The 24,624-nt window shown below is 44.6% G+C and overlaps 1 protein-coding gene across 3 annotated transcripts in view; it reads left to right on the forward strand.

Annotated features, from left to right (window-relative positions):
* The window catches only part of HIPK2 (homeodomain interacting protein kinase 2), a 129,899-nt gene that overhangs the window by 40,788 nt on the left and 64,487 nt on the right, over positions 1 to 24,624 (forward strand). For all 3 annotated transcript variants that reach the window (XM_054631154.2, XM_054631155.2, XM_077178279.1), the window contains exon 2: positions 1,546 to 2,644. In XM_054631154.2, coding sequence (XP_054487129.1) covers positions 1,546 to 2,644 — 1,099 coding nt within the window. The remainder of the gene's footprint in view (positions 1 to 1,545; positions 2,645 to 24,624) is intronic.

Raw genomic sequence — 24,624 nt, forward strand, 5'->3', positions numbered from 1 at the left:
TGAGTGTGTCTGTGTACACATGAGCTCCAGAAAATCTTCTGAAGAGGAACACGGACTAGCGAGGTATGAGGAGGCCAAGTCAAAAATTGTTATGCCTCCATATGAAGAAGTCATCCCTGTGCACTGCAGGCTTTGTTACTGAAGCATTCATTCAGCTTTTAACTTTTTTAAGTTGAAAACAAGTCAAGGTTATGTTTGTCCTTAATAATTCAACAATGGTGCCAGCTCAGCATATTGTCTTTTTCTTCCCTAGTCATTCTGGTTTATTAAAAAGAAACACTGATGACAGATAGAAGGGTGAAGGAGGCTGTGCCTTTCTGCTCTAACTCCTGCCGGGTGCTGATTCCTTCCCCAGAAGTCCCCATGGATTTGTGTTCTTCACAAAATGTTTGCCCCAGCAGTACTATCCCTACCCTGGGGAGGGAAAGCTGGCAGCAAGTCAGGACTTAGCTGTCCCCTTCCCCGTGCACCACATCTTTTCTTCTCTGAATAGGGACTTTTTCTGTTTCAGTGGAATATTACTCAGAATCCTTCAGTAAGTCTGTCTGAGTGATGCATTATTTTCACTTTGGTTATGAGGTTGTGGGGTTGTTTTTTGATGGTCTGGGTTTTTTTTAAAAAAAGATTTAGAAGATCATTAACTCTTCTGAAACCAAATAAGCTTGCATTAAAATAGGATTTTGTCTTTCCTGTAAAAATAAAGCTATATTAGGAGCTAATTCTGCCACATGCTAATGTGTATGTTGCTTCATAAACAATGCTGTTCATTTCCAGGGGATCTGCTTACCAGGGGTGGTATTGTCACTGTGAATAAGAATAGATGAACAAAATTTTATAAATCTGGGAGCACTGACAGCACACAGTGAAGCTCATGTTGTGTAACTCCCATCTCCAGTGTCCCTGAGCACAGACTAGCATTGTGCACAATTCCCACTCACAGAGTTGGCAAGCAATCTGAAACATCATCTTCTTCTATTCTAGCTCCTCAACTTTATCTATGCACCTCCATTTGCCCACAGTGTATCATCTCCTGGTCCCATCTTCACTCTTTGCAGGCCAGAAGCTACACACTGGTTTTATGGGCACAAGTGGAGGGCTTAAGTCAGATCCACCAAACTGCTTAAGATTGGATGAGCCTGAGGATTTGAGATTTGGCTTCTGTAGTCAGAATACTTTGCAGTATTTGACATGAGTTCTTCCAGAGAGCTAGATATATTCCTGGAGACAATGGGAATAGGAGTCTCTTTAGGCAGAGGAGGTAAAAATAACATGTACATTCCTGTTATTAAAAATGAAAAGGCAGAGAGCAAGACAGCAGAAATCTTGGATGTTGTTAGTATAGTTCAATCTGGGGTAAGGATTTATTTTAGAGCATAATATTTTACTTGTGTCAAATACATATTTCTGGAAGAACTTGCTTTTTGTGTGTGTGCATGTAATGTATCTCAAGCCTGTATCCCATTTCCCTTTCCTGCCACTGGGCAAATGAAAAAAGCTGGGGAAGGCATCTTGACTCAGTGGTTTCACTCTGATGTTGTATTGCAGGTATGGCCTCGCATGTGCAAGTTTTCTCTCCTCATACCCTTCAGTCAAGTGCCTTCTGTAGCGTGAAGAAACTGAAAGTGGAGCCGAGTTCGAACTGGGATATGACTGGGTACGGCACACACAGCAAAGTCTACAACCAGGGCAAGAACGTGCAGTCCTCCCAAGCAGCCGCCGCAGCAGCCGTCAACGCCTCCCTGCAGATCCCCAACCCCAGCATCCCTTACGAGCAGACCATCATCTTCCCAGCAAGCACGGGGCACATCGTGGTTACATCTGCCAACAGCACCTCCGGCGTGGTCGCGGTGTCTGGGCAAACGCTGGGCGGGCCGCACAACCTGATGCGTCGCAGCACTGTGAGCCTTCTGGACACCTACCAAAAATGTGGACTTAAGCGCAAGAGCGAGGAGATTGAGAACACAAGCAGCGTGCAGATTATCGAGGAGCATCCGCCAATGATTCAGAACAATGCCAGTGGGGCCACTGTAGCCACCGCCACCACCTCCACGGCCACTTCCAAAAACAGTGGCTCCAACAGTGAAGGGGATTACCAGCTGGTGCAACATGAGGTGCTCTGTTCCATGACCAACACGTACGAAGTGTTAGAGTTTCTTGGCCGTGGAACCTTCGGACAAGTAGTCAAATGCTGGAAACGTGGCACTAATGAGATTGTGGCTATCAAGATCCTAAAAAACCACCCTTCTTATGCCCGGCAAGGCCAGATTGAAGTGAGCATCCTGGCTCGGCTGAGCACGGAAAGCGCGGATGACTACAACTTTGTCCGTGCTTATGAATGCTTCCAGCACAAGAATCACACATGCTTGGTATTTGAAATGTTGGAGCAGAACCTCTATGATTTCTTAAAACAAAATAAATTCAGTCCCTTGCCCCTTAAGTACATTCGGCCAATTCTCCAGCAGGTAGCAACTGCCCTAATGAAGCTGAAAAGCCTGGGACTGATTCATGCTGATCTCAAACCAGAGAACATCATGCTGGTAGACCCATCCCGACAGCCATACAGGGTCAAGGTCATAGACTTTGGTTCAGCTAGCCATGTGTCTAAGGCTGTGTGTTCTACTTACCTTCAATCCAGATACTACAGGTAAGAGACTGGGCTCATGTAACACTACTAGAAGAAGTATTTTACCTATGGGAATTTTCTTGCATTCATTTAAATGAGTGAGATTCATCCCTTAATTCTAAACAGAGATGGCTCTTAGATTAGCTTATTGATGATAAGAAAAAATGATGTCCTAACCTCTTGTTAGGAGTTTACTTGCATTGAAAGCCATTTTAAGTTTGTAAATCATCATGAAGTGTTGCAAAAATAGAGTTTGCCAGTTACAGTTTAGAAAGTCTTTCACTTCTATCAGTTTGTTCTTTCTGGAACTGTTTCCAGGAGAGGGGATGTCCACATTTCCATTCCAGGTCAATGGATATAGGTTCTTGGTTTCAGAATTACTTGAACCTAAACAGTCAATCAAACAGTCTCAAATGTGTCTTCCAGTCGGTACTCATATATGAAACCAGGGACTTAACAAGTCGCCCACAGGAAAAGTATATGGTTGCAGAAGATGGTTTGTCAAGGGCTAGTTTTCACACAGGCTCTGAGTCAATGGGAGTCTTCTGGCTGGCTCCTGTCAGCTCTCCTCCAGGCAAGTATTGTCAGTGATTTGGTGTTGGAGTGAGGACCTGTTGTCTTTTGATTCCCACTCACAGTGCTTTGTTACACGCTAGCATGGAGCTGTGACCTCAGCACAGGTGTGCCTGAAGTGAAATGTGTGAACCAGGTATATTCCTCTTCAGCCTGTTGAACAGTTTCATCAGAGCAGCCTCTTTTCATAGCCCCTGGCAGGGCATCCTCACCCTCTGTCTTGACTCCCAAGACACAAAGTCTCTCTTGCAGATGTTCTCAGGCCCTCTCTTTGGTAGCAGTCAGCTTGATTCAGCATTCTAGGGACCCAGAAAAGCAGATCTACTGCTGCTTCAGGTGTGGGGGGAAATAGAGAAGAGGGTGAAGGGAATTTGCCTTTAGATAACAGCTGAATTTAGAAATGCTCAGACCACATTTTTTTGTCATTGTACTTCTGTGAAACAGGGGCAAAGAGAGAAAATCCGATCCTCCTTCATGACGGATTTAATGAGAATCAGTCCTGGCAGCATCCACGGCTCATCAGATGGGTTACAAAAAAGCAGGGTAGTTGGTAGTTGATCTGTTTGTAAATAGAGAAGAAATCTGTCTCATACATGGTGAGGACTGGGGTTGAAAAACCAACGTGAGTTGGTAACAGACTCTTTTCCTACTTAATTAATTTCACAGTGACAAAGCCTACCTGAACTCTGAGCTGGGAGAGGGTTAATTTTCACAGGAACAGGAACTTAGTGCAGCACTGCAGCAGCTGATCTTTATCTGCTTGTCCTTTGCTCTGAAGGAGGCCAGGAAAAAATCCCCAGCCCTAGTTTATACCTTAGAAGAGGCTTATTAAATAAGATATTCTATCTGATGACAGTCCCATCCTCCAGGAGAGACATGTTTCTGTGGTAAATATGCAAAAGCTTTTAGAGTTGCAATTACTTGACAGACTAGGATAAAAAAAAAGAAAGATAATACAGGCATTTTGTTGTTGAGTTACCTGTGATTCTGTGTTAGCAGCCTATGTCCCTAGCTGAAAGACAGAAGGGGCAGCCGAACTGAAATATGTGACAGAAAGCAGACATGAAAGAGAAAAATTGTTCATTGTCAGTGACAAACAAGGAATATTTTTGTGGCAGTCTCTGGGGAGGAAAAGACTTCATAAAATTTGCTTTTTATATTTTAAATGTTATTCCTGCCCAGTCTGAAGAGCTTGATAGATAGTAAGTTCTGTCTAGTTCCTCCCTTGTTTTCCATGCCTGAATTGGTGGGAGGAGGGGAAAAGGGGCAGCAGCTCACCAGGAAAAAAAAAAGAAAAATCTCATAGGGTTGAATTACATCAGCAGGGGGCTGCTGATTAAGCTAAATTCAAGTCATGAGGAAAATTTATGTTCTTCTTCATTTTCTGATGGGGAAAATACAGCACAGAGTAAAGACCCCTTCCACTCTAAAATGAAAGAACTTTCAGGGTAAGGGAAACACTGGGCTTTATAAAGATTTCATGCATCTTCCATTTAATTTACACTTGTTCTGCTTGCCAGAGTATAAAAGACAAGGGGATGCCTTCAAGAAATGGCACATTTAAGTTGAATGTGAAGGAAAAGCTTCCTCAGACTAGTGAAACCTCTCAGACACTAAGCAGTCATGCTCAAGGAGTGACAGAAACCCTGTGCCCCTTGCATTTAAGGAAAGATGAAGCAGAGCACAGGGGACTATGAAGTAGAAGCTGTATCTCAGCTGGAGGTTTTTTATCATGGACTTTTACAAGCAAATTCCTAAGCTGTCTCCATATTTTATTAACAGCTTGCTTTTTCTTTTTCCTATCACTGCTTTTGAGAATGTGATGGCCAAATCCTTGGAAGGATTGAAAGGTGTGTGGGATCCTGCTCCTTCTCAGAGCAATGTAAGGCCTTTCCTCTTCCTGTAAATGATAGGCCCATTTTCTTCTCCTGAACATGGAAGACAAAATGTCTTTAAACAAACTCTGTGCTTTTTCTTGACCTGAATCTGCATAACCCAGCATAAACCAGAGAGCCCCAGAGCTGCTTGCAGACTTTCCACGGGTGATTTGCCTTTGCTGCTGTGCTCTGAAGATGAACAGGATCCCTCAGCCCAGTTTCTTGTCAGAAGGGTGGGCAGATGCTGTTGTGCTGCTGGCACTGCTCAGGGGCCTCAGGGGCTGGGTGCCCCAAACCCAGAACTCTTTCTGTCCCAAGAGGGATGTTTCTAAGCAAATGCACTCTGGAAGGATGGTAATGGTATTGAGGTGATAGAGAGGGATGAAAAATATCAAAAATGAGATTAAAATGTCTTTAGTCCAACAGAATTTAGCTCCCAACCCTCTTAAGAGGATACAGCCTCCAAGCTAGATCTTCTGCCACAGGTACTACTAAGGAGATCTCTCTCCCTTGCTCCTGACTGCAGGGAGCCCGTGGGAGGCAGAACATGACAGCCTGGGGTGGGCTTTGCAGGAACTGCCCTGCTGCCAAGAATCCCTGTCTGGGAGGGCAGTGCTGCTGTGTCTCCAGTGCTTGCTGCAGGCCTCCAGAGAAGAGAATGAGCCCAGCAGGGTCACACCAGGGGCCCTGCCTGATGTGACAAAGGACATCACAGCCACAGCCTGTGGTCAGAGTTGTCATCTGAAAGGGGGAGTGCTGTGAAGAGGATCATCCTCCTTCTGCCCACCCATCTGCAGCCAGGGGTGCAAACCTTGCTGTGGTGCAAAGTGGCATCCTTAGTCTGTTGGAGGATAGAATATAAGTAAATAAAGGTAGTATAGAAAGTAATCTTAACCCCAAAAGAGATGCAGCTGAGCCAATTATTAAGGCTTAGGATCAGGCCTGATGTTAACAGGCCACACCTGTAGCCAGTCAGAAGAGTGTTATAAAAGAGTGGATTGGCTGGTTGAGGGGAACTGGAGTCAGTTGGCTGCTGTGAGGACAAGGAAGAGTCAGTGCCTAGAGGAGCTGCCTACAAGAAACATCAAGGAGGTATGAAACCCTAGTAATATGGAACTCTTGCAATGTAATGACACTAGAACTCTTGCACTATAATGACCACATTAGTCAGCGTGTGTAGGACCTTACTGGTGGCCATCCAAATGTGCCTTACTTAGGGGAAGGGTCCCAGCCCGTCCCCCTGATCGCCATAGTCCTTCCTCTTGTCCCTTACCATCAGCTGCATCAACCTTGGCCTGATTGCTGACCCTTCAGGGAGGTTTGTGGTGGTGCAGCCATGGTCTGGAGGTGCCTGAAGGAGAAGGTGAGGAACTGAAGCTGATGATGGGGGGCTGTTCTGCCCAGCTCAGAGTTCAGGAGCAGGGCTCTGCACTTGGCAGGTTTAGCCAGACATGCTTAAGCTAGAAATAAAGCCCTGTTCACAGAGTAATGGATTAAAAAGCTGTGATAGCCTCTGCATCACAGGGTAACTTCCTAGGATTCTATTTTGGTTCTTTTCATGCTGCAGTTGGAAGGGGAGATCATTGAGGGAGTTTCTATGCTCTCCCTTTTGCAGAGGGTCAGAGGGATGAATGCCTAGAGAGATCCCTTCTGGGTTAATCAGCTATTTATGACCAGCTTCCTAGGAGGACCCATATCCTGAGAAATACAGGGCTCAGGCTGCAACAGGTGGCTCTTTGTCAGAGCCCCTATTCATGCACCCAGGTGGAAGAGGGGGTACAGCCCTCTGGGGTGGTAGAGGTGAAGTCACCCCATGTTGGAACAGGAGCACTTCCCTATCATGGGCTGGCAGCATGGGGGTGCTCAGAGCAGTTGGGCTGCTCATGGGAGCACTCCTAGCTTTGTTACCTTGCCCTCTTGGCTTTTCTTTTCTGTTCAGCTGAAACAGCTGCTGTGTTGGCACCTCGGGGATGACAGTGTTTTGCTAATTAATGGTGTAATCACCTTATGAGAGTTTCAGAATTTGCAAAATATTGCAGGTATAAAATAACGGCTGTCACCCCTTTACTATTAGCAAATAAATTCAGGTTTGGTTCCTTGTTTTCAAAAGGCTTTTGGTATGTGGCTTGTCTGGCTTGGGTTGAGGTGTCTGCTTTGTAGGTAAGTGGCCTTTGATGAAATGTTTGGATAACAGAGAATGAAGCTGAGTACCAGTTTGAGGAGGTGTTTATCAGCCTGGTTTCAGACACTGCAAGGAAACATGCATGCATAAAGGCTACGTGCACGTTGTCAACCGCCCATACAGAGTGTGCAGGTGTGGCTTTTAACTGGCTCTGCATGCTGAGGTGGGTGAGAGTAGGTCCTGAGGGATACAGGGGGTTAAACTGGGTCCCTCTTGCCACACATGGACATTGTGCCATGACAGGTATTGGTCTTTCAGCCGTGCTGACAGGAAGCCAAAGCAAGGTAGATTTCTGAGCAAAGTCACAACCTGTTCCCCATTGTGTGACTCACAAATGTGTCATTCTGGTCAAAACTGCCCTTTAAATGAGGCAGTTGTAATGACACAGGGATGGGCTGTGCTTTTTTGTTTGCTCACTGAATTGGCATCTGCTATGTCCTTCTACAACACTTATATTTCAATGCACTTGTATTTCAAAATCTTCTGCCATTCTGGACTTGCAAAAACACCTCTGTCTCAGATTTGACTGTGTTTGCAGCTGTGGGAGCCACATTGTTCTGCCAGTCTGTTTCACTCCTACCTGCAACATTCACTGCTGTCCTGACTCTGCCTCTCCAAGATAAAGAGCAGGATGGTTTGAGGAGGAAAGTTTCTTGTGGGGACTGGAGTAAAACCATGAAGTTCATTGCTGAAGTTAAGCTCAGTTTCACTTGGTGACAATCACACCTGGTAGGACTGCAGGCTTGCAAAACTGGCAATACATTGCAGAAGACTTGGTGGAGGAAAGCAGACTTCAAGTTACACTATTTTAAGCAGTTGTTAATTTCTTTCCCAAGGACCCTTGGAATTTGAAGTTGTTTTTTCAGAATCAAAATTCAACAGGATTTTTTTTTTCAAAATGAACATCAGGATTAATTGAATCTCAGCTTTATTGTACCCAGACTACCAAGTCTTGGAAAGCAAGAGACATTTAGCTGAAAGCTTTTGGCTTTGACCCACCTTTGGGACGGTCAGGCCAAGTTGGTTTTTGGTTTTACAGAACTCAAGCAAAGATAGTTCTCTGCTAAGTTCCTTTGTGTGTAAGTCACCTCAGAGAAGGGATGGTAAATCAATGTTGTGCTCATGGTGCATCCAACTGGAGATCCACTGTGTCTGTACTCCCTACCTGGGGTCTAATTTAAAACAGAAAAACCTGTATTTCAGCCTAAACAATATCCTCACACTAGACCCTCCCTAGTGTTTTCTCTGCTGAAACCTTCTTACTATTTCCCTAAGTATTTTTTATTTTGCTCTAAGCAGATAGGCCAGCTCCTCCTTTATCTTCTCAAAGCTGGTGATGTGCCCTTTTCCCTGGGCTGCCACAGCACCTTCCTGCCCAGCTCCAGCTCGTGATGCTGGCCCTGCTCTGAGAGGAGCCCTGTGTGGAGTCAGAAAGGCTGCCTGTCACAGCAGGGCTCTGTTTATTTATTAACCAAGGGAATTAAATATGCCCAGTTACGTGCCTCTGGGCCCAAGAAGATTTGTACCAAAGGTCTGTTTGCAAGGAGCCTGACTGGGAGCCTTTCCCCAGCAAAGAGAAGGCTCTGGTAAACCAAGGAAGGGAGAAGTCTCATGCTGTTTCCTTTTACCTCATCTGTGTCTGAGAGGTGGAAAATCAAAAATCACAACTGAGTGCTCAGCAGTCCCTTCAGTCCCTCTCCTCCCTCTGGAAACAGCTCCTGTATGGCAAAGATGGGGCACTGACAGTAATTACTCCTGCACATCTCAGTTTTGTCCTGGTGGCTGGAAAGGAAGGAACCTCTGTGTCCACAGGCAGGGATCAATTCATTAAGGGTGTTTTGGATCAGAGATGAGTATGTGAGCATAGCCAGAGGCAGGTACCAGGGTTGGAAGCACTGCTCTTCCATCAGCTGGTGCTACTCCTCTGCCAAGGGGCTCTGGTGTAAAAGAGCAAACAAAACTTGGGGAGAAAAAGGTAAATATAATTTTCCCAAGGCTGCTGCAGCTTTTAAACTCATCAGTGACCCCCACAAAGGGAAAGGCAGTCCTCTGGATGTAAGCAGCCCCATTCACCCTCAGGGGACAACGCAGGCAGGGACACAGGAGCAGAGCCATGGTGATGTGGCTGCTGAGCAGGGCTCAGAGACAGGCATGAGATCTGACACAGGTCCTGCCCAAACTAGGGTAACTCACCTCATCCTTCTCCACATCACCTCCAGAGGGACATGATTTTAGACCTGTGCTCCCCTTTCCCTCCACCCCCTCTACTCCAAAACTGACACATTCAGGCAAACCTTCCCTCTGAGGCCATTTGCACCACCCAGTGCCACACCTGGGGCTGACCTCCCCAAAAGCAATACCTTACAGTTTGGAAACAAATAACATTTCAGATGGGGTAAGAAGGAGTTCCCTATGTGTTTTCTTTCAGGGCTTGCAGAGAGGAGGCAGTGTGCAAATACACTTCTTCCCAGTCTGTGTACTACCCTGAGAACTCTTAACGTGAACATCACAAACCTTCTTCTTTTCAACCCAGCAGAGAATCCTAAACTACTCTCTACCTTCTTTACTCTTGCTCTCAGAGTAGTTTCAGTAATGTTGTGGGGATCAGGGAGTGGCTTGGAAGGCACACTTTGCCCACTTGTAATTTGGCTACAGGTGTTGGGTTTATGGGTTTTTGGTGGTTTTTTTGTTCCCTTTCTTCTTCTGCTACTGGTTCTCTCTCATCATCACCAAAACAAGCCTGTCACAGGATTTCCTGCTGTCTATTTTTCTTCTCTTAAGCTTTATAAATACAGTAAGTCCTGTTAAGGCAGGAGCCTGGAGAAATGATGTGAAAAATCAAGGTCACTCTTGTATTTACTGTACCAGGGCAAGCCTGAAACAGGTACAAATAGCCAGCTTGTTTTACTTGAAAAGAACTATTTACCTACAAGAAATCAAAACCCTCCTATTGCAGCTATTGGCTGTAGCACTTCAGACTCCATCTCTGTAGTACATAAAAGACACACAGTGTTTTGGTAAGATATCTGTGCTCAGCTCAGGGGCTGGGACGTGACCAAGCTCAGTGTGGTGACAAGCAGCTGCAGTGACAGTGTGAGTGAAGGTACAACTCACAGGGCTACAGAGAGCCAGCTGCAATCAGAGCTGCCTGTGTATGAAAAGCATAAAGTTTGGTCTCTGCTTCTAGCTGCTTACTTCAGTGGTTTTGTGTTTGCCCTCCTTTCTCTCCTCCCACTCAAGTCACTTCCTCACCAAGTGCAAAGGAAGCAGAGCAGGGAGAGGGTGCTCTTGTTTTCAGCTCCAATGCCAAAACAGCAGCAGCAGCTGATAGGAGCAGTGGTGTGGTGACCACAGATGTTACTCCAGCAATAGGTGACCAGTGAAGGAGTGCACTGCAGTCACACTTATACACCAGCAGCATTTTCTATGTCTTCCTACATCTATTTCAATGTGTATTTGGGTCAGGGCAGTAGCTGGCCAAGGGCAGAGGTGGCTGCTAAAAAGCAAAATGAGGTGAGGGGCTGTTGGGATGAGATTGGTGCTCCAAGTGTGAAAATAAAAGAATTATGAGCAGTGAGATTCCTCATCCTCCCCTGAGTATGAAAAAGCATTAGCAACACAGTTTGCACAGGATTTCAGGGCTACTTTGCTCAAGTACCCTGTATTTCAATCCTATCAGGTTTTTACCTCCCCCTGTACATTTGCTCAGTGCAGGCAAGAGATGTAAATGTAACATGGAGGAAGCTTACTGTGGATGTCTGTGCATTCATTAGGTTCACAAGTTTTAGGCCCCAGCACAGCAGTGCTGGAAAGCTGAATTACACTGAAGAGCATTTTCTGGTTAGAAAGTATTTCTGCTCTGCTGCTAATTAGCAATGAGGTTAGAAAAGTGACTGGCATTGGTTTATAAATGAATGAGTCATTACCAGATGAGAGAAGGTTACCTGAAGAGAAAAATTACTTGAAGATGCAACAATTAATATGGGGTTATACATTCCCCAGCTTCAGATCCCTGAATGACATGATTTCAGACCCCTGAATGACATAACTCCAGTCCCCAGTTTCTGTCTTCTCAAACCATTTGCTGCACTGATGCCTCAAATTAGCCTAAGCTCATGTAAAGGCACCTTATTCTCAGGTGGGGGCTCAGTAGCTGCCTCCTTCTCCAGGTCATGCTGGGTAAAAGGAGTAACTCTCAAGCAGCTGAGAGTGGTTCTCTTGCTTGAAAAACACTAATCTTGTGGCCTGACTTAGGCTGAGTTATAGCCACAGCTGTTACCTGTTTAAGGGGGATGGTCAAGGAAATGTCCTTTGCCTTTCAGGCCAGATCCTACAAGAGTTGTTCTGTGGTGCTTTAAAGGAAAAAAGAAATGCTGAAGAGAGGCATCCATACTAATATATATATATAATCTCTCAGCCACAGTGAGAGATTCACAGTTCTGAGAGGAAGAAGTAAAAAGGGAGAGGTTCTAGGAACTGAGAGAGGGGAAGGGCAGAGAAGGAATCGCCTTACAGAGCATGGTTACCTGAAGTTGCTGTTCCCCATATAAGGAAAGGTGTGGGAGGAAAGAAGATGAAGTTTCCCCCTTCTTGCTATTTGGAGATTTCAAGGCCAGAGATAGCCACTTTCCATCAGGACAGCATCCCTCTCCTGCAATGGGCTGGAAGGTAATCTGTGAGTTCTTGAGTAGCAGCTTGACCTTTTCTTTTTGCTTATGGAAGGACAAAGGTAATTGCAGACATTGTTTTACCTGTTTACCAGACATTGTTTTACCTACAGGCATGAGTCATTTGCTTTACCTTTAATTTTTTGTTTTGCCTCTGTGACTGCATGGGACAGTACTTGGGTGGACATCCAGGTTCTGTCCCTGCTTCTGCTGCTTTGCATTAGCCGGAGAGAGTCAGAGTAGATGTGGTGGAATTGATCTGAAGCTAACTGAAGTGACTCTGAATTGAAAATTCTGTAGTTCAAAGAGTTGGTTAGCTCCTTGTTATTATTTTGGTTTTTGTCAACCACTGCCATTTGTAGCTGATTTAAAGCAGAAGTTCTCAAAAGCAAGTATAACACCCCAGGCCTGATAAGACATGAGAAGTGCTGAAAGTTTTATACTGTCATCACTGAATTTCTACCTTTGTGAGAGGCTTGGGGCAGTTTTCAGATAATTCTAGTGACTTACCCAGCTTCAAGAAGGTCACCAGCTGAAGCCTTTTGAGGATAAGGAGAATTGTGTGTTATAGCAGATGATGTTTGTGCTCACATAGAGGCAGGCAAGGAGAAGTTAGCAGTGTTTCAGCTGACATCAGGAGGAGCTGCACTGCACTGAATTGTTGTAACTGCACACAGGATGGTTGGATGGCTTGTGGTAATACTGCTGAGCAACACCATGTTTTCTGCCTCCAGTCTAGATGTGTCTGTGCCATTTACCTTGTGCTGTTCTCCTGGAATGCTGTGCTTGCTGAAGCAGGGCAGTGTTTACAGCACCTCGTGCACAAAGATTTTTGTGGCTGAGGCCCTTGAACAAAAGGGTGGTAGGGTATAACAGCACATATGACAATGACGGGTAGCACACGTGCTAATGGGACAGGTGGTGTACAGAAGGAAAGCTGATGGCCTTTTTTGGATTCACCAGGGTAGGAATTTGTGTTTCCAATAGTTGCTTCCATGCAGAGCTTTGCACTCAAAGTCTGGGAGAGGGGTGGCAGGGAGAAGGAGCATCTGGTGAGTTAAGAAAAGTTTCAATATATTTAGTTTTAAAAGTATTTTACTAGCCAGTGGGAGACTGCAAACAGAAAATAGTCATCCAAGAGGAAAACGCAGTATTTCTTTGGTGCTCACAAAAGTATTAAGAGGGGCAGATGAAATCTAAAATGTAAACAGGTTCAGCTGAGGCTAGATGAATTTGCTGGTTACTGTGCTAAAAAGTTAATGATGAAATACTGCCAGTTGATTTCAGTAGGTAGAAGGAAATAATGGTGATGGCCTGTGTCAGAAATAAAGCTTATCTAAGTGATCTCATCCCCATAGTTGTCAAAAACACAACTCATGTCGTTGTTAGCCTGTTAAATTAGTGGACTGGGTTCTGAAGGGCTGCATGAGCACAAGCAAGAGCAGGAGGTAGTCATATTGCTTTTCTGGAGGCTCATTTGATAACCTATCTCCTCTTGGCAGGTGTGTGAGGGAGCAGGGAAGAGAATGGCACTATGGGCTGGATTTCACTTAGCAATGCCAATGTGGGTGCAGGGATGTGGTGGCTCCAAATGTATTCCTTTGTAAGGAGGTCAAAGTACAGCTTGATGTGTAAGATATATAATGAGGAACAGAAAGAAAGGCATGTTAACTGTGTTGGAAGATAAGATTCTGTCTTTGAATGGATTCTTGTTATTTTTGCTGATGTTACTTTCAGCAAAAAAAAATTATGTTGAAATTATTCTTTCTTTTCCATTGTTTGGCTCTTGTTCTCAGCTTTGTTATGGCCACAAAGAGAGGATAAAAATGGATTGGCACAAAGTTGAGTTTCCTGTATCATTTAGAGTTATGTTTTCAGCCCTTAGCACTTTGGTAGAGTCTGTTCTTCATTTTGAAAATAGCAATAAAAGAGCAGAGAACATAAGAAAACACAATTCTATCTTTTTTTTTTTTCTAATGAAATTGTCAGTGCTAGCCTGAACTCTGCCTCTGATCTGTATGAAATCCCTGAACTGTACCATTGGAAGAAAGCAGGTCCAAAAGGAGACATAAAATATCCATGTGCCTGGCTACTTTAGGAGGTAGTAAAAAGCTCCCGACATCTTGCTTGTTTTTAATCTGTATGTTTATGTCTACATAAATCCTTTGGGAATGAACTTTAAACATTTACATTGGATTTAGAGAATTACCTTCCAGCATCAGTACCTATGATCCAGCAAGAGTAACTAAGATTAAGTTTATGTGAATGGCCCTCTTGGCTTTCAGAGGCGTGGGTAATGTTCAAGATGTGTTGAATTGCTGCTTAAATGGGAAATGGTAGTGATGAGCATGAAGTGGTGCAGTGGATTTGCTGTTTGTGTGTGCGTGGGGAGATGGCTCATGGCTTGGGAAAAGGATCCATCTGCAGTGTGTGGCAGCTAAGCATCAAGACACAGCTGACAGCCCCCACCCTGGGCCACTTTGGTGGGGAGCTGCTGTTGAGTGGCCCTTGAAAAAACCCAAGCCTTCAGCCCCCTCATCAGAGAAGGGAGAGGAATTGCCAGCTGCTTTTCCAGCAGCTCTAGAAGTGCAGCAGTGCTGCCCCATCTAAGTTTTTAGGATCTTTTCCTAGCACCTTGATGCCCATCTCAGGCTCTGAAGAGCAGCCAAAGTAGAAGCCAGAGAGGGGAAAAGCAGCAGCAAATCCAGGATATGAGAGGTTGGCTCAGATGAAAACAGAGGGTGGCAAAGGTCAGCGTTGCTCTAGGCAGCCAAACAGATCACTCCTTGCAACCCTAGCCTGTGGTTTGGTCTTAACATGGGATTTGAAGAGGTTTGTTTCCAGTTCAAGGTGTGCTTTTGAGCAGCTGTTGAGTTCTAGCTCCTAGACATAGTCACAACTTTTATCTTAGCCTGGGGCTACAGGATCTGATTACTGCCCACAAAATGACATTTGAAGTTGTGTAAGAATCCTGTGTGGAGGATATAACTCTAGTCACTGCTTTTGGAAGGGGGCTGTCACAGCAGCACAGAAGAGCCCAGTGCCTGGTTTTCAGCAGAAAATATCCCTGACTTGCTGTATCACACAGATCAAATTGCATGGCAGGTGAGGGCTGCAGGGAGTGGGGATGGCTGCGAACTTTGACTGAGGTTTTCAGAGCCACAGGTATGCTCAAGTATCTTGTGAAATGGCCACTTCCATGATATTTCCTCCACACTTTTGCCTTTTGAGAGATCCACATGGTTGGGTTTTTCCTTCCCCACCAGGAACAGTGCATTTCCTTGGTCCTGTGTTGCCTTGCCTGGCATTTTGGAGCTGTGCCACACTGTAGTATTTGCTCCTGCCATGGGTAGCCCAGCCAGGCACTGGGGTGCATTTCTGCAGAAGGCTTTGAAAGGTCTGCCCTGCTCTGACTGTGCATGCCCACGTGCCTCGCAGCAAGCCAGGGTTCCTGCATGCCCACGTGGTGGCCAGAGAGCTGGCACTGGCAGCAGCCCCTGTGGCAGCCTGGACCTGGAACCCTGGCACCAAAGGCAGGAGGCTGCTGTGGCTGCAGCCTGAGCTTGCTTTGCTTGAAGCTGGCACAAGATTTTCCAGCAAGGCCTTGGCTGACCAGGAGCTTAAAGGCTTTCTTATCTGTGGAGAGTGCCACAGGCTGGTGGCAGCCCATAATTAATAAAGATACTACCTCTCCTTATGCAACCAGGGGATGTCTGACAGCGTTACTAGGTAGTTGCTCAACAACAAGGCGTGTTACAACTAACCAGCTGGGACCAATTATGAAAGCCTCACTAATGCTAGCAAGCACTTGCCTGTTGGCATTGTTGGGCTGAAGTTGGGGAGATGAATGACTGCTGTGCAGCACACGGGCAGGCTCGTGGTTGGGCGTGCAGCTGAAGCACAACCAGCACATCGAGCACGGAGTGTCTCTGCTCTGGGATGTGTTTGCTGGGCATGGATGAGCCTCAGTGCCCAGCACTGTGCTCCCAGATGCAGGATGAGGAGGCACCCCCAGGGCTGCAGCAGCATCTCCCTCCCCATCTGCAGCATCTCCCACCCCCTTGCTGCTGCGGCAGCACTGACATGTGCCCAGTGCCTCCTCAGCTGCTTGCTACGGGTAGGAAAAGGGGAGGGAGGGAAGCGGGGGCTCCCACTTAAGGCTGCCTCATGAATTTTTAGTCACTACATGAAGATTTCAAGAGTGTGCAAATAAAACATAAAATGAAGCAAAAGACTAAATGGCACGGCACAAAAGGAGGAAAAAAACCCCCAAAACACTGAATCATTGTCCAAAAGGTGCAGCCATTAGAGAATAATAATAGTTTTTGTGTGCCGTGCAGCTGGGGCCACAGTTGCAGAAGGAAGATCCTCGGTGACCTGTATGATGGCTCTGTTTGTTTAATGTGCAAAAACAAAGCAGTGAAAAGCAGGCAGGGTCCTTGCAGATAGTCACAGGGCTTCTCTCCCGGTTCCTGTGTCCGTGCCCTCTTTCTCTGTGTGCGTGTCTTCATGCTCCAAATGCAACTAATCACAGCTCCATGCTCGAGGATGCCTCTCGTTGTGCATCCCTTGTCACTGTGCTCGGGCACTCCCTGGTTGTTGACATGCTATTTTTGTGATTTAGAAACTACAACAAATAATAAAAAGTCAAATTTTATTGTCTGTTTTTGTAATTCTCTGTCCTTCAGAACGAGCTCAGCGTAATGATATTACTCCCACCCCTCCATCCTGACCTCAGTCTTTTTCTATCCATTTAGCAAATGCTGCAGTTTGCTCTGTTTTTAATGGGTGGGAATCAATGTGGCTTTTTAAAATTGGATTCTCTCTGCCTGCACAAACAAAATCAATGGTGTTATTGAGCATGTGCAGGTCTGTGTGAACGGGAGCAAGCCAGCAGGGTTTGCCACCTCAGCGAGGCTCGGGCAAAGCCTGTAGTTCACACAGGGAGGATCACTCTATTTCTCTGTCATTTTGGTAAAGGCTGCTGAGCAGCCTGGTACTGTTTAGAAAGTAAAGCCTAGGGTGTACTTGTCACCAGGTTTATAAGAGTTTTGAAGTGGTCTGTGTGAGGCTGTTAAAATGGGCTAAAACCAGACCAGTTTGAGTGCCCGTAGGAGGTTTGAAGTAAAATGAGGTTTAATCCAAAGTGGGCTTTATTTCAGTATGACTTTACAATTGGTTTTGCCATAACTTTTGGGGTTCTCCAGCCTGATTGGACCTTTGCTCTCAGAAATGAGTTTCAGGCAAAATAGGGTTTTGCTTCCTTCAGGCTAAGCATTTACATACAAACAAACAGGATGGGAAGTTTATGTTTCTATGTCTGTTTTTTGTGGCAGATTGAGTGTACTAATATTGAGCTTATGTGGGAAGGTTGACTGGCAGGATTGGTCATGGCCTTGGGAGATAGAGGGAAGGGCAGATTCCAGATGGATGGTATTCTTTTTGGGTTTTTATATTTACAACTTCTTCAGATTTAACGGTATCAGGAGTTTATTGTGTGATGTGGAAGGAATGGGTTCTTCCAGGATGTTCTCATGGACACTGAAGTGTCATCCGTAAGACCGTGAGGCTGTGGTAAATGATTTGTGGGATTGTAGGAACTGATAATGTGGAGAATATTTTCAATTAAAATTTATCTATGGAGGGTTTATCAGAATCCATGCCACCAGTGTTGTCCTGACTGTGCAGAGCACCCCAAAACATTGTATATATTTGTCTCCCAGGGGACAGAGGGATACTACTGACTCTGTGAGATGGAATAGAGCAGTTTTCCTGCTGCAGCCAGTTCCAGACACCACTGACACAGGTTGGGTTGAAACTGATGACTTTAGTTGTATGTGAAAGACTCCAGAACCTTTTATCAACCTGCAGGGCCATTCAGTCATCTCTCATAAACGCACATGCCAGTGCTTGTTTTGAACACGGCTTTGTTGGGAGCACAGCGAGCTCAGTGTTTTGAGTGAGAGCAGAAATTTCTGGCTGTATGACAGAATGGGTTTTCTAATGCTCCTGGCAGCTGAGGAGCTCTGGGTCCTGAACAGGAAGGGATGCCTAGAAGAGACCTTCTCCTACTGACTGCACCTCCAAAAATGTTTGTTTTGGTGCGCTATGTTTCCAAGATGAAATAAGAGTTCATTTTAAAATGTTGGAGTAGTGATGAGTTGAAGGAAAGATTTGTATTTCTAATGTCTTCATATCTCCACAAAAAGGAGGAAAACTTAAACTGGTGTTTGGTTCCTGACAGTAACTTCTGCTGGGATGACAGTCCTGGGATTTGTCCAGTGAAATCCTCTGACTTTGCTTTGCCTGACCCACTTCTAATTTCCTGATTGTTTTTTGTTTTAAATACTGTAAATCCCTGTCACTCCTGGATTTCACTTGTAAATGGAGGGGGGGGCACATTTCTAAGAAAACAAGGAAATTAATCTTCTCCGTCTGTTCTCTGTTTGAGTGAGGATTTCTTTATGGCCATCCTTTAATTGTGTGATTGTGAGTGGCCTGGACAAATGAGACAGTTTAAGTGTCCTGCACTCAGTATAGCTCATCCATGCATACATTATGAAGTACACAGAGCAGCTATAAATGATGCACGACTTGTTTCTCAGTGCTGTGCGTGTGTGTGTGTACTGGTGGACCCCCTTTTTCGCTGTGCAAATACAGTTCTATCCGTGCAAGAAACTTGGTGATCATTAAATGTCATTTAAAAGAAGCTAAAAATGTATCTTTATTGGCTTATTTTCTTTCTAGAAACAGACAACAAAGGTCCTACTGAATTATTTTCAAAAGTTGGCAGGAGTGGGGTTTTCTGTGGCTTTGCAAATCAGTGAAAGAAGCTTCCCTTGGCTGAAATGTGTTCAGCAAAGGGTCCAGTCATATAGCAATTCATTAACCACCTAATTTCCACTTGTGATACTATTTTTAATCAATACAGCAGGGTTTTTTTTTCACATGTGCTGGTGTGCTGATTAACTCTGCAAACAACTCGGTGTATTCTAGAATGTGCCAGGATGTGCTTTTTCCTTTTCCTTTGTGAAGTCCCTAGGCTAGACAGGCCATTTTTATTGTGGAGAGGCCTCTGTTAACTACGAGGACAAGAAGTTTCTCGTGCTGCTTCTCTCCAGTGACAGCAGTGTGCTTTGCTGGGAGGGCTGGACAATGTTTAAATCCAGGCAGAGACTTCCAAATGTCCAAGCAGGAGTTCTGCTCCTTCCCAGGCACTCCTGTTGTCCCAGGTTCCCTGTGAGCTAGTACAGGAATGGGTAAAATATGTTGGTCAGTCTGTGTGTAGGGGGAAAAAATAACAGCAGATTATTTTGTATTTCAGGTTGGGATTTATTGGGTGGAGCTTTATGATTAGAAACTCAATTAAAGTGAAAAGCTAAGCTTTTTTGATGAATCCACATCTGAGAATTAAAAAAAAAAAGTATTGACTGGAAGAGTCATCAAATAATAGTAATAATAGTGTTTAGTCTTCTCTGACTTGTTTTGATGTGAATAAGTGATCTCATATAAGTCGAATCAGAATGTGAATTCCTTCCAAAATTCCACTTCATCAAATTTTTTATAAAAAAAAAAACCCCTACAACAACTACCCCATCTTTTTCTTCCATTCTAATTGAAAACCTGCCACTATGAAAGAAATTAAGTAAATGAAATTTCGGGTTTGGCTTTACTGTAGCATTTTTGGTGGATGAAAAACCAATCCAACTTTACTTTATTGAAAGGATAACTTCTGCCTTTTTTTTTTTTTTTTTTACAAAGCAAACCAAACCCTTATCCTCTTACTACCCTCCAGACTGTATGCTTAAACATCCTTCAACATTATTCATTTTTTAAATTTTAATTTAATTTTTTTGCAGTGGAGTAAAAATAATATGCTGCAGTCTGAAATAGAATTGTTGCTCTTCAACTTCTCAAAGCAGTAAGGGAAAATAGATCACACTGCGAGTTTTAAAAATCAGCCAGTGTGTGGGATATGCTACACTGAACCTCTTTTCAGAAAAGAACTGGATTGCAGCCTTTAGGAACTGTGTTTACTGTAAGAGAAACTGAATTTAGACCAAGCAAAGGATGTGGGAAGCACCAGCTTGGTACTGCTGTGATGGCTGCAAAGCAAAAAATTAAAGAGGAAAAAAAAAAAGCACAGCCAAAACAGGGATTTTCCACCATGTGGAGAAATTACTGGAAATGTCTGAAAACCATTTGTTCTGGGAAGGTGCATGTCAGAGTCATTTCTGCTCTCCAGCAATCCAGCAAAGGGTTAAAAGTTTGAGCGAGAATTGATTGGGGAGAAGATTCTGCCACAATGCTAAAGACTCATTTATTGGGAGAGCGTTATGCTGCTTACTGTAATTGCAAGAAATTAAAAGAAAGCAAATTAGCTGGGAGCTTTTCAGAAGTCTTCCTCCTTTTGCTGACGTTAATGAGATTTTCCCCGTACCAAAGCTGCATTAATAACTTCTGCTGCGTGGCTTCTGTAGGAGCCGCCGCTCGCAAAATGAAACAAACCCGGTGTGACAGCGAGCTGGGGAGCAGGGAGGGCCGAGGGGACGAGCACAGGGAGGCTGAACCCTTTGGATGGGTTATAGATTTGCAAATCCACGTGTGAGAGGGATGGATGGATGGATGAGTGCTCTCTCCGCATTGTATTGTGTGCTGGCTTCGGGTGGGAGGATTTCGGCGAGTGGAAAGTTTATCTAGTAAAGGGAAAAATGTCACAGGCTGTTCTGAGGGCTGTATTTATAGCCAAGGCATTTCCAGGAAGACCAGTTTCCTAAACTGGGGTGGAGGTCGAGGCAGAAGGGAAGGGCTTGATCGGGATCAGCTTCCGTAACAGGAATTCCGATCTCAAGCAAGAATCTGCTGCTTTCCAAGAAACTGGGCTTTTCCACAGCTAGCAGAAGGGATGCTTCAGAGGCAGCAAGGAGGAGAGCGAAATTATCCGCATTTGGAGGCCCCTCTGTGGGGAAACGCTGAGTTGCAAGCGAGTTGCATTGCAGGGAAAGGCTTTCAGGGGAGCAGGAGCCTCCTGTTCTGCTCCTGCATCTGCCCCAGGAGGGAGGTGGCCAACAGAGTGTGGTCCCTTTGGAAGTGAGGCACGGAGGAACTGGGGTCCCAAAGTACTTCTGGGATGAGGGGAGTGGATGAAAGCAGTGAGGATGTAGCTCTTGCTCTCTTCAAGTGTAGCCTTTCCCTGTGAAGGGATGGAAAAATACCTTTGTTTTTCTGAAAGCTCATGGATGCAAATGTTTGTTTATGGTGGGCATCTCTGTAGCTATGTACACACAGACCTAATGTATACACACACGAGTGCATGTTGAGTGGGAGTAATATTTTGTAATTTCTAAGGCACTCCTACATGAAGAGACGTGGGTGCCTAAGAAAACATAGCTGAAAGCAAAATCAACATGACCTAGTAAACAACAGCTATCTAGCACATGTGTGCCTACTGTAAAGCAGATCCTGCCTTCCTCTATGGAAGCATATCCTGTGTGGGCTCTACATGCTTTCTCAGACAGTGAGAGAAGCCAGCGTCATTTTCACTGAGAACTCTCTGTAAGATTTTCCTGAACTTGGATGGTTTTTCTGCAAATTTTCTTTTGCATTATTTTGCATTTAATACCCCGGTGTCTGACTAGAACAAATTGACACCCAAGGGCTACAGCGCCTGCTTTGTGGGAAGTGGGACCTGCTTGGTGTAGTGCAAGTGGAACTGGGTTTTGGCTGTTGCTGCTTGGCACATGCACCTTTCTGGTGCTGTCCTGTGCGTGACAGCACAATTTGCAAGTTATTAAAAGTTGAGGAGGATTCAGAACATCTTATTCCAAAAGTTTCTGAGTATTTCATGCTTGTCATCTAAAGCAGTAGTGCTTCAAAACAGCAGGGGAAAAAAAAATTACACATTGCATATTTATAATACGTGATTGTTGATATCTGTTGACATTTATCTCTGCTCTAGAGAAGAGACCGGATAACTCGTTTGTGGCAGGGAAGCTAAATGTCATAACCAGGATAGCCTGTTACAGATGTGTATTAACCCTTTCCATTAATTTTCTTAATCCTTTCCTGGGCTTCATGAAGGATCATGTGATAAATCTGGCCCGTGCTTGTGTTCTGCCACGTAAAGGGAGGCACAAGAGAATTTTCACCGTTCTGGGTACAGGCACAGAGATGTGAAACGTAAAGTTACTCCCAATGGATGATGGCAGGGAACAAGGAACGAGTCCATGGCTCTGTGTGCCTTAGCAATCAGTGTGGCCAGGTGGGAGGTGGTTTGGAGAGCAAATCCTTTGTCAAGGACCTAACAGCCTTTTATGGGACAGTCCAAGGGTGGCTGATTTGGACTAGGTCCTGTTCAGTGGGTGAATGCTCATTTGTGCTCATCTGAGACAACTCTGCAGTGGGAGCAGCTGAGAGGTTTACCTTGAAAGTGCCCAACTGAAACACTGCACTTAATTGTTACTTTATGTTTTCATCAAGTCTTATAATCTGCCTTTTTAGTTTTGGGGGTTTTTCTTTTTCTTTTTTTTTTTTTTTTTTTCAGGTAGGACATTCTACCTACCTGAGAGAATCTGGGTTTCAACATTAAAAAACAGTGAAACATTTCTAGATTTCAGTGTTACTGCAAAAAAAAGGAGCTTGAAAACAAGCTAGATATAAAAATCTGAGTATGTTCCTAGAACAAAAATGTTATGTTCTCATGATTTGGGTGATTAGCAGGTGACTTTTTAGGTTATTTTTTCCTGGGAGAAAACCTTCAGGAACAGCCTGGATGGGACAAGAATATGTCTCTTGGCTTTCCATGATATGGAAGTTAGAGGAATTGCTTCTCTTGATTTAAATCCATGCATCTCCACTGCAACAGCTGTGGAGTTATTTGTGGTTCAGGTTCACTGAAATAACAGCTCTTGGAAAATCTGCTCTCAGAATTTTCCTGAGTTCTGAAAAGGAGCTGCTGAGGAAGTCCAGAGTATGTATGTTTTTTTTTGGTTGGTTGATTGATTGACTTGGTTGGGTTTTTGGGGGTTTTTCTGCTTTTCTCAGTTTTACAGAACAATCTCCCTTTGCCTGGGGGATGTCCTGGGACCAGTGTTTTTGCTACACCTTTTGCTTTGAGCACGCCCTGGGGTATCCCCTGTGAAAAGGGCTTTGGGGTGGTTGATGTTATTGCCAGCCCTGGCCCTGGTGAGTGGAAGCTGCCCAGGTGAGTGTCCTTCCTCAGTGCACAGCTGCCCAGAGCCTTTCAGACTCCTAAAATCCACAGCATCCATTGAGGGGAGAAAGTGAGCAGAGCCAGGGGAGAAGGTGATAAGCCCTGTGCCAGGAATCCCTCAGGGTAGGCTAGCCAGGTGCAAAACAAAACCCTGGTGTAGGAGAGAAGCACAGCGAGGTTATGCCTGCTCTGTTCTTTTCCTCAAACCTCCTTGTCTGCAAGTGCCAAGTACCAAACCCTCCACTGCCTCCCTGCACTTGCTGCTTCTCTCAGAAATGTGCTTGCAGTAAGGAGGAGTTGAAGAGACCAAAGTAATGAGACACAGAAACCACGGGCACCCAGGAGGGACAAAACCACCCCACAGTCACAAACCAGTTGGGAAGGAGGGGTTTGATGGTGTTGCTTCATCTGTGCACTGGCCATCCCAGGCAACACATGGCTTAAAACCCAGACGAGAAAAACAGAACGGGCTGTAGTGGCTTTGAGGGATGTCACTGTGGCCTGGGGAGCTCAGCTAGGCACCAAAGTCCTGGAGAGGGAGAAACAGGCTGGATTACCATGACCTGGATCATGACAAGACTGCCAGTGATTTATTAAACACATAAAATTCCCACTAGGGTTTTTTTCCTTTTTCTTTTTTCCCTGCTACTCTGGAAATGGGGATTTCATGTGTAAGATTTGGAGGTTTGTACCTTCCTTAATCAATACAGTAAATCAGAAGTCCAAAATGCTTCTGTAATAGCAGATCACCACCCATTTGCTGATATAACTTCTGGAAAACTGTATGTTATGGCCAGGGTTTTTTAAAAATATCTCCACATACAATTTTTAAAAGGTGTTGGTAGTTCAGACTCAAAAGGCCTCCCAATTTGTAACTGCCTGGATAGTTCTCTGACTCAAAAATCCAAATGCATAATATGAAGTTCAGTATTTTGTACATGTATTAAATACTTTAAATATTCAGAGAATTTTTCTTTCAGATTAAATACTTCACTTGAGGACTAACCTGAAAGAAATAATCATATACCATTGATTATTGATTTTTTTTTTTTGCTATGTGTGAGGGCAAGTAATTAATAAATTGTATTCCTCAAATAATTTCTAGTGTGTTGCAGTGACGTAAGCCACAAAGTGATACAAGCTTTAGCATCAAACTTCAGGAAGAGCACAAGTAGGGAATGGGTGTTCACTGAATGAAGTGAATCTGTATTTTGAAAATTCCCAGGGCACTTTAGAGGTAATGCTGAAAAGTTAAATGTCAGAAAAGGGCGTATTTTCACCAAAGAGAAAGGTGGCTTCCTTTGACTTGTAGCTCCATTAGCTTTGTTGAAGGCAGTGTGACTGTGGGAAGTGTAAATCCACCCTGAATTTGGATTAGGCATCTTGTGGATTCGAGACAAGCCTTTCCACAGCTGTAGTCCCTATTAATTTATTCCATTAATAGAGGAATACAGGTGAGGGTTCATGCTGCTCTTGTCAATGCAGTTACT

This window comes from Agelaius phoeniceus, chromosome 5 (assembly GCF_051311805.1).
Source record: "Agelaius phoeniceus isolate bAgePho1 chromosome 5, bAgePho1.hap1, whole genome shotgun sequence".
Classification (NCBI taxonomy): domain Eukaryota; kingdom Metazoa; phylum Chordata; class Aves; order Passeriformes; family Icteridae; genus Agelaius; species Agelaius phoeniceus.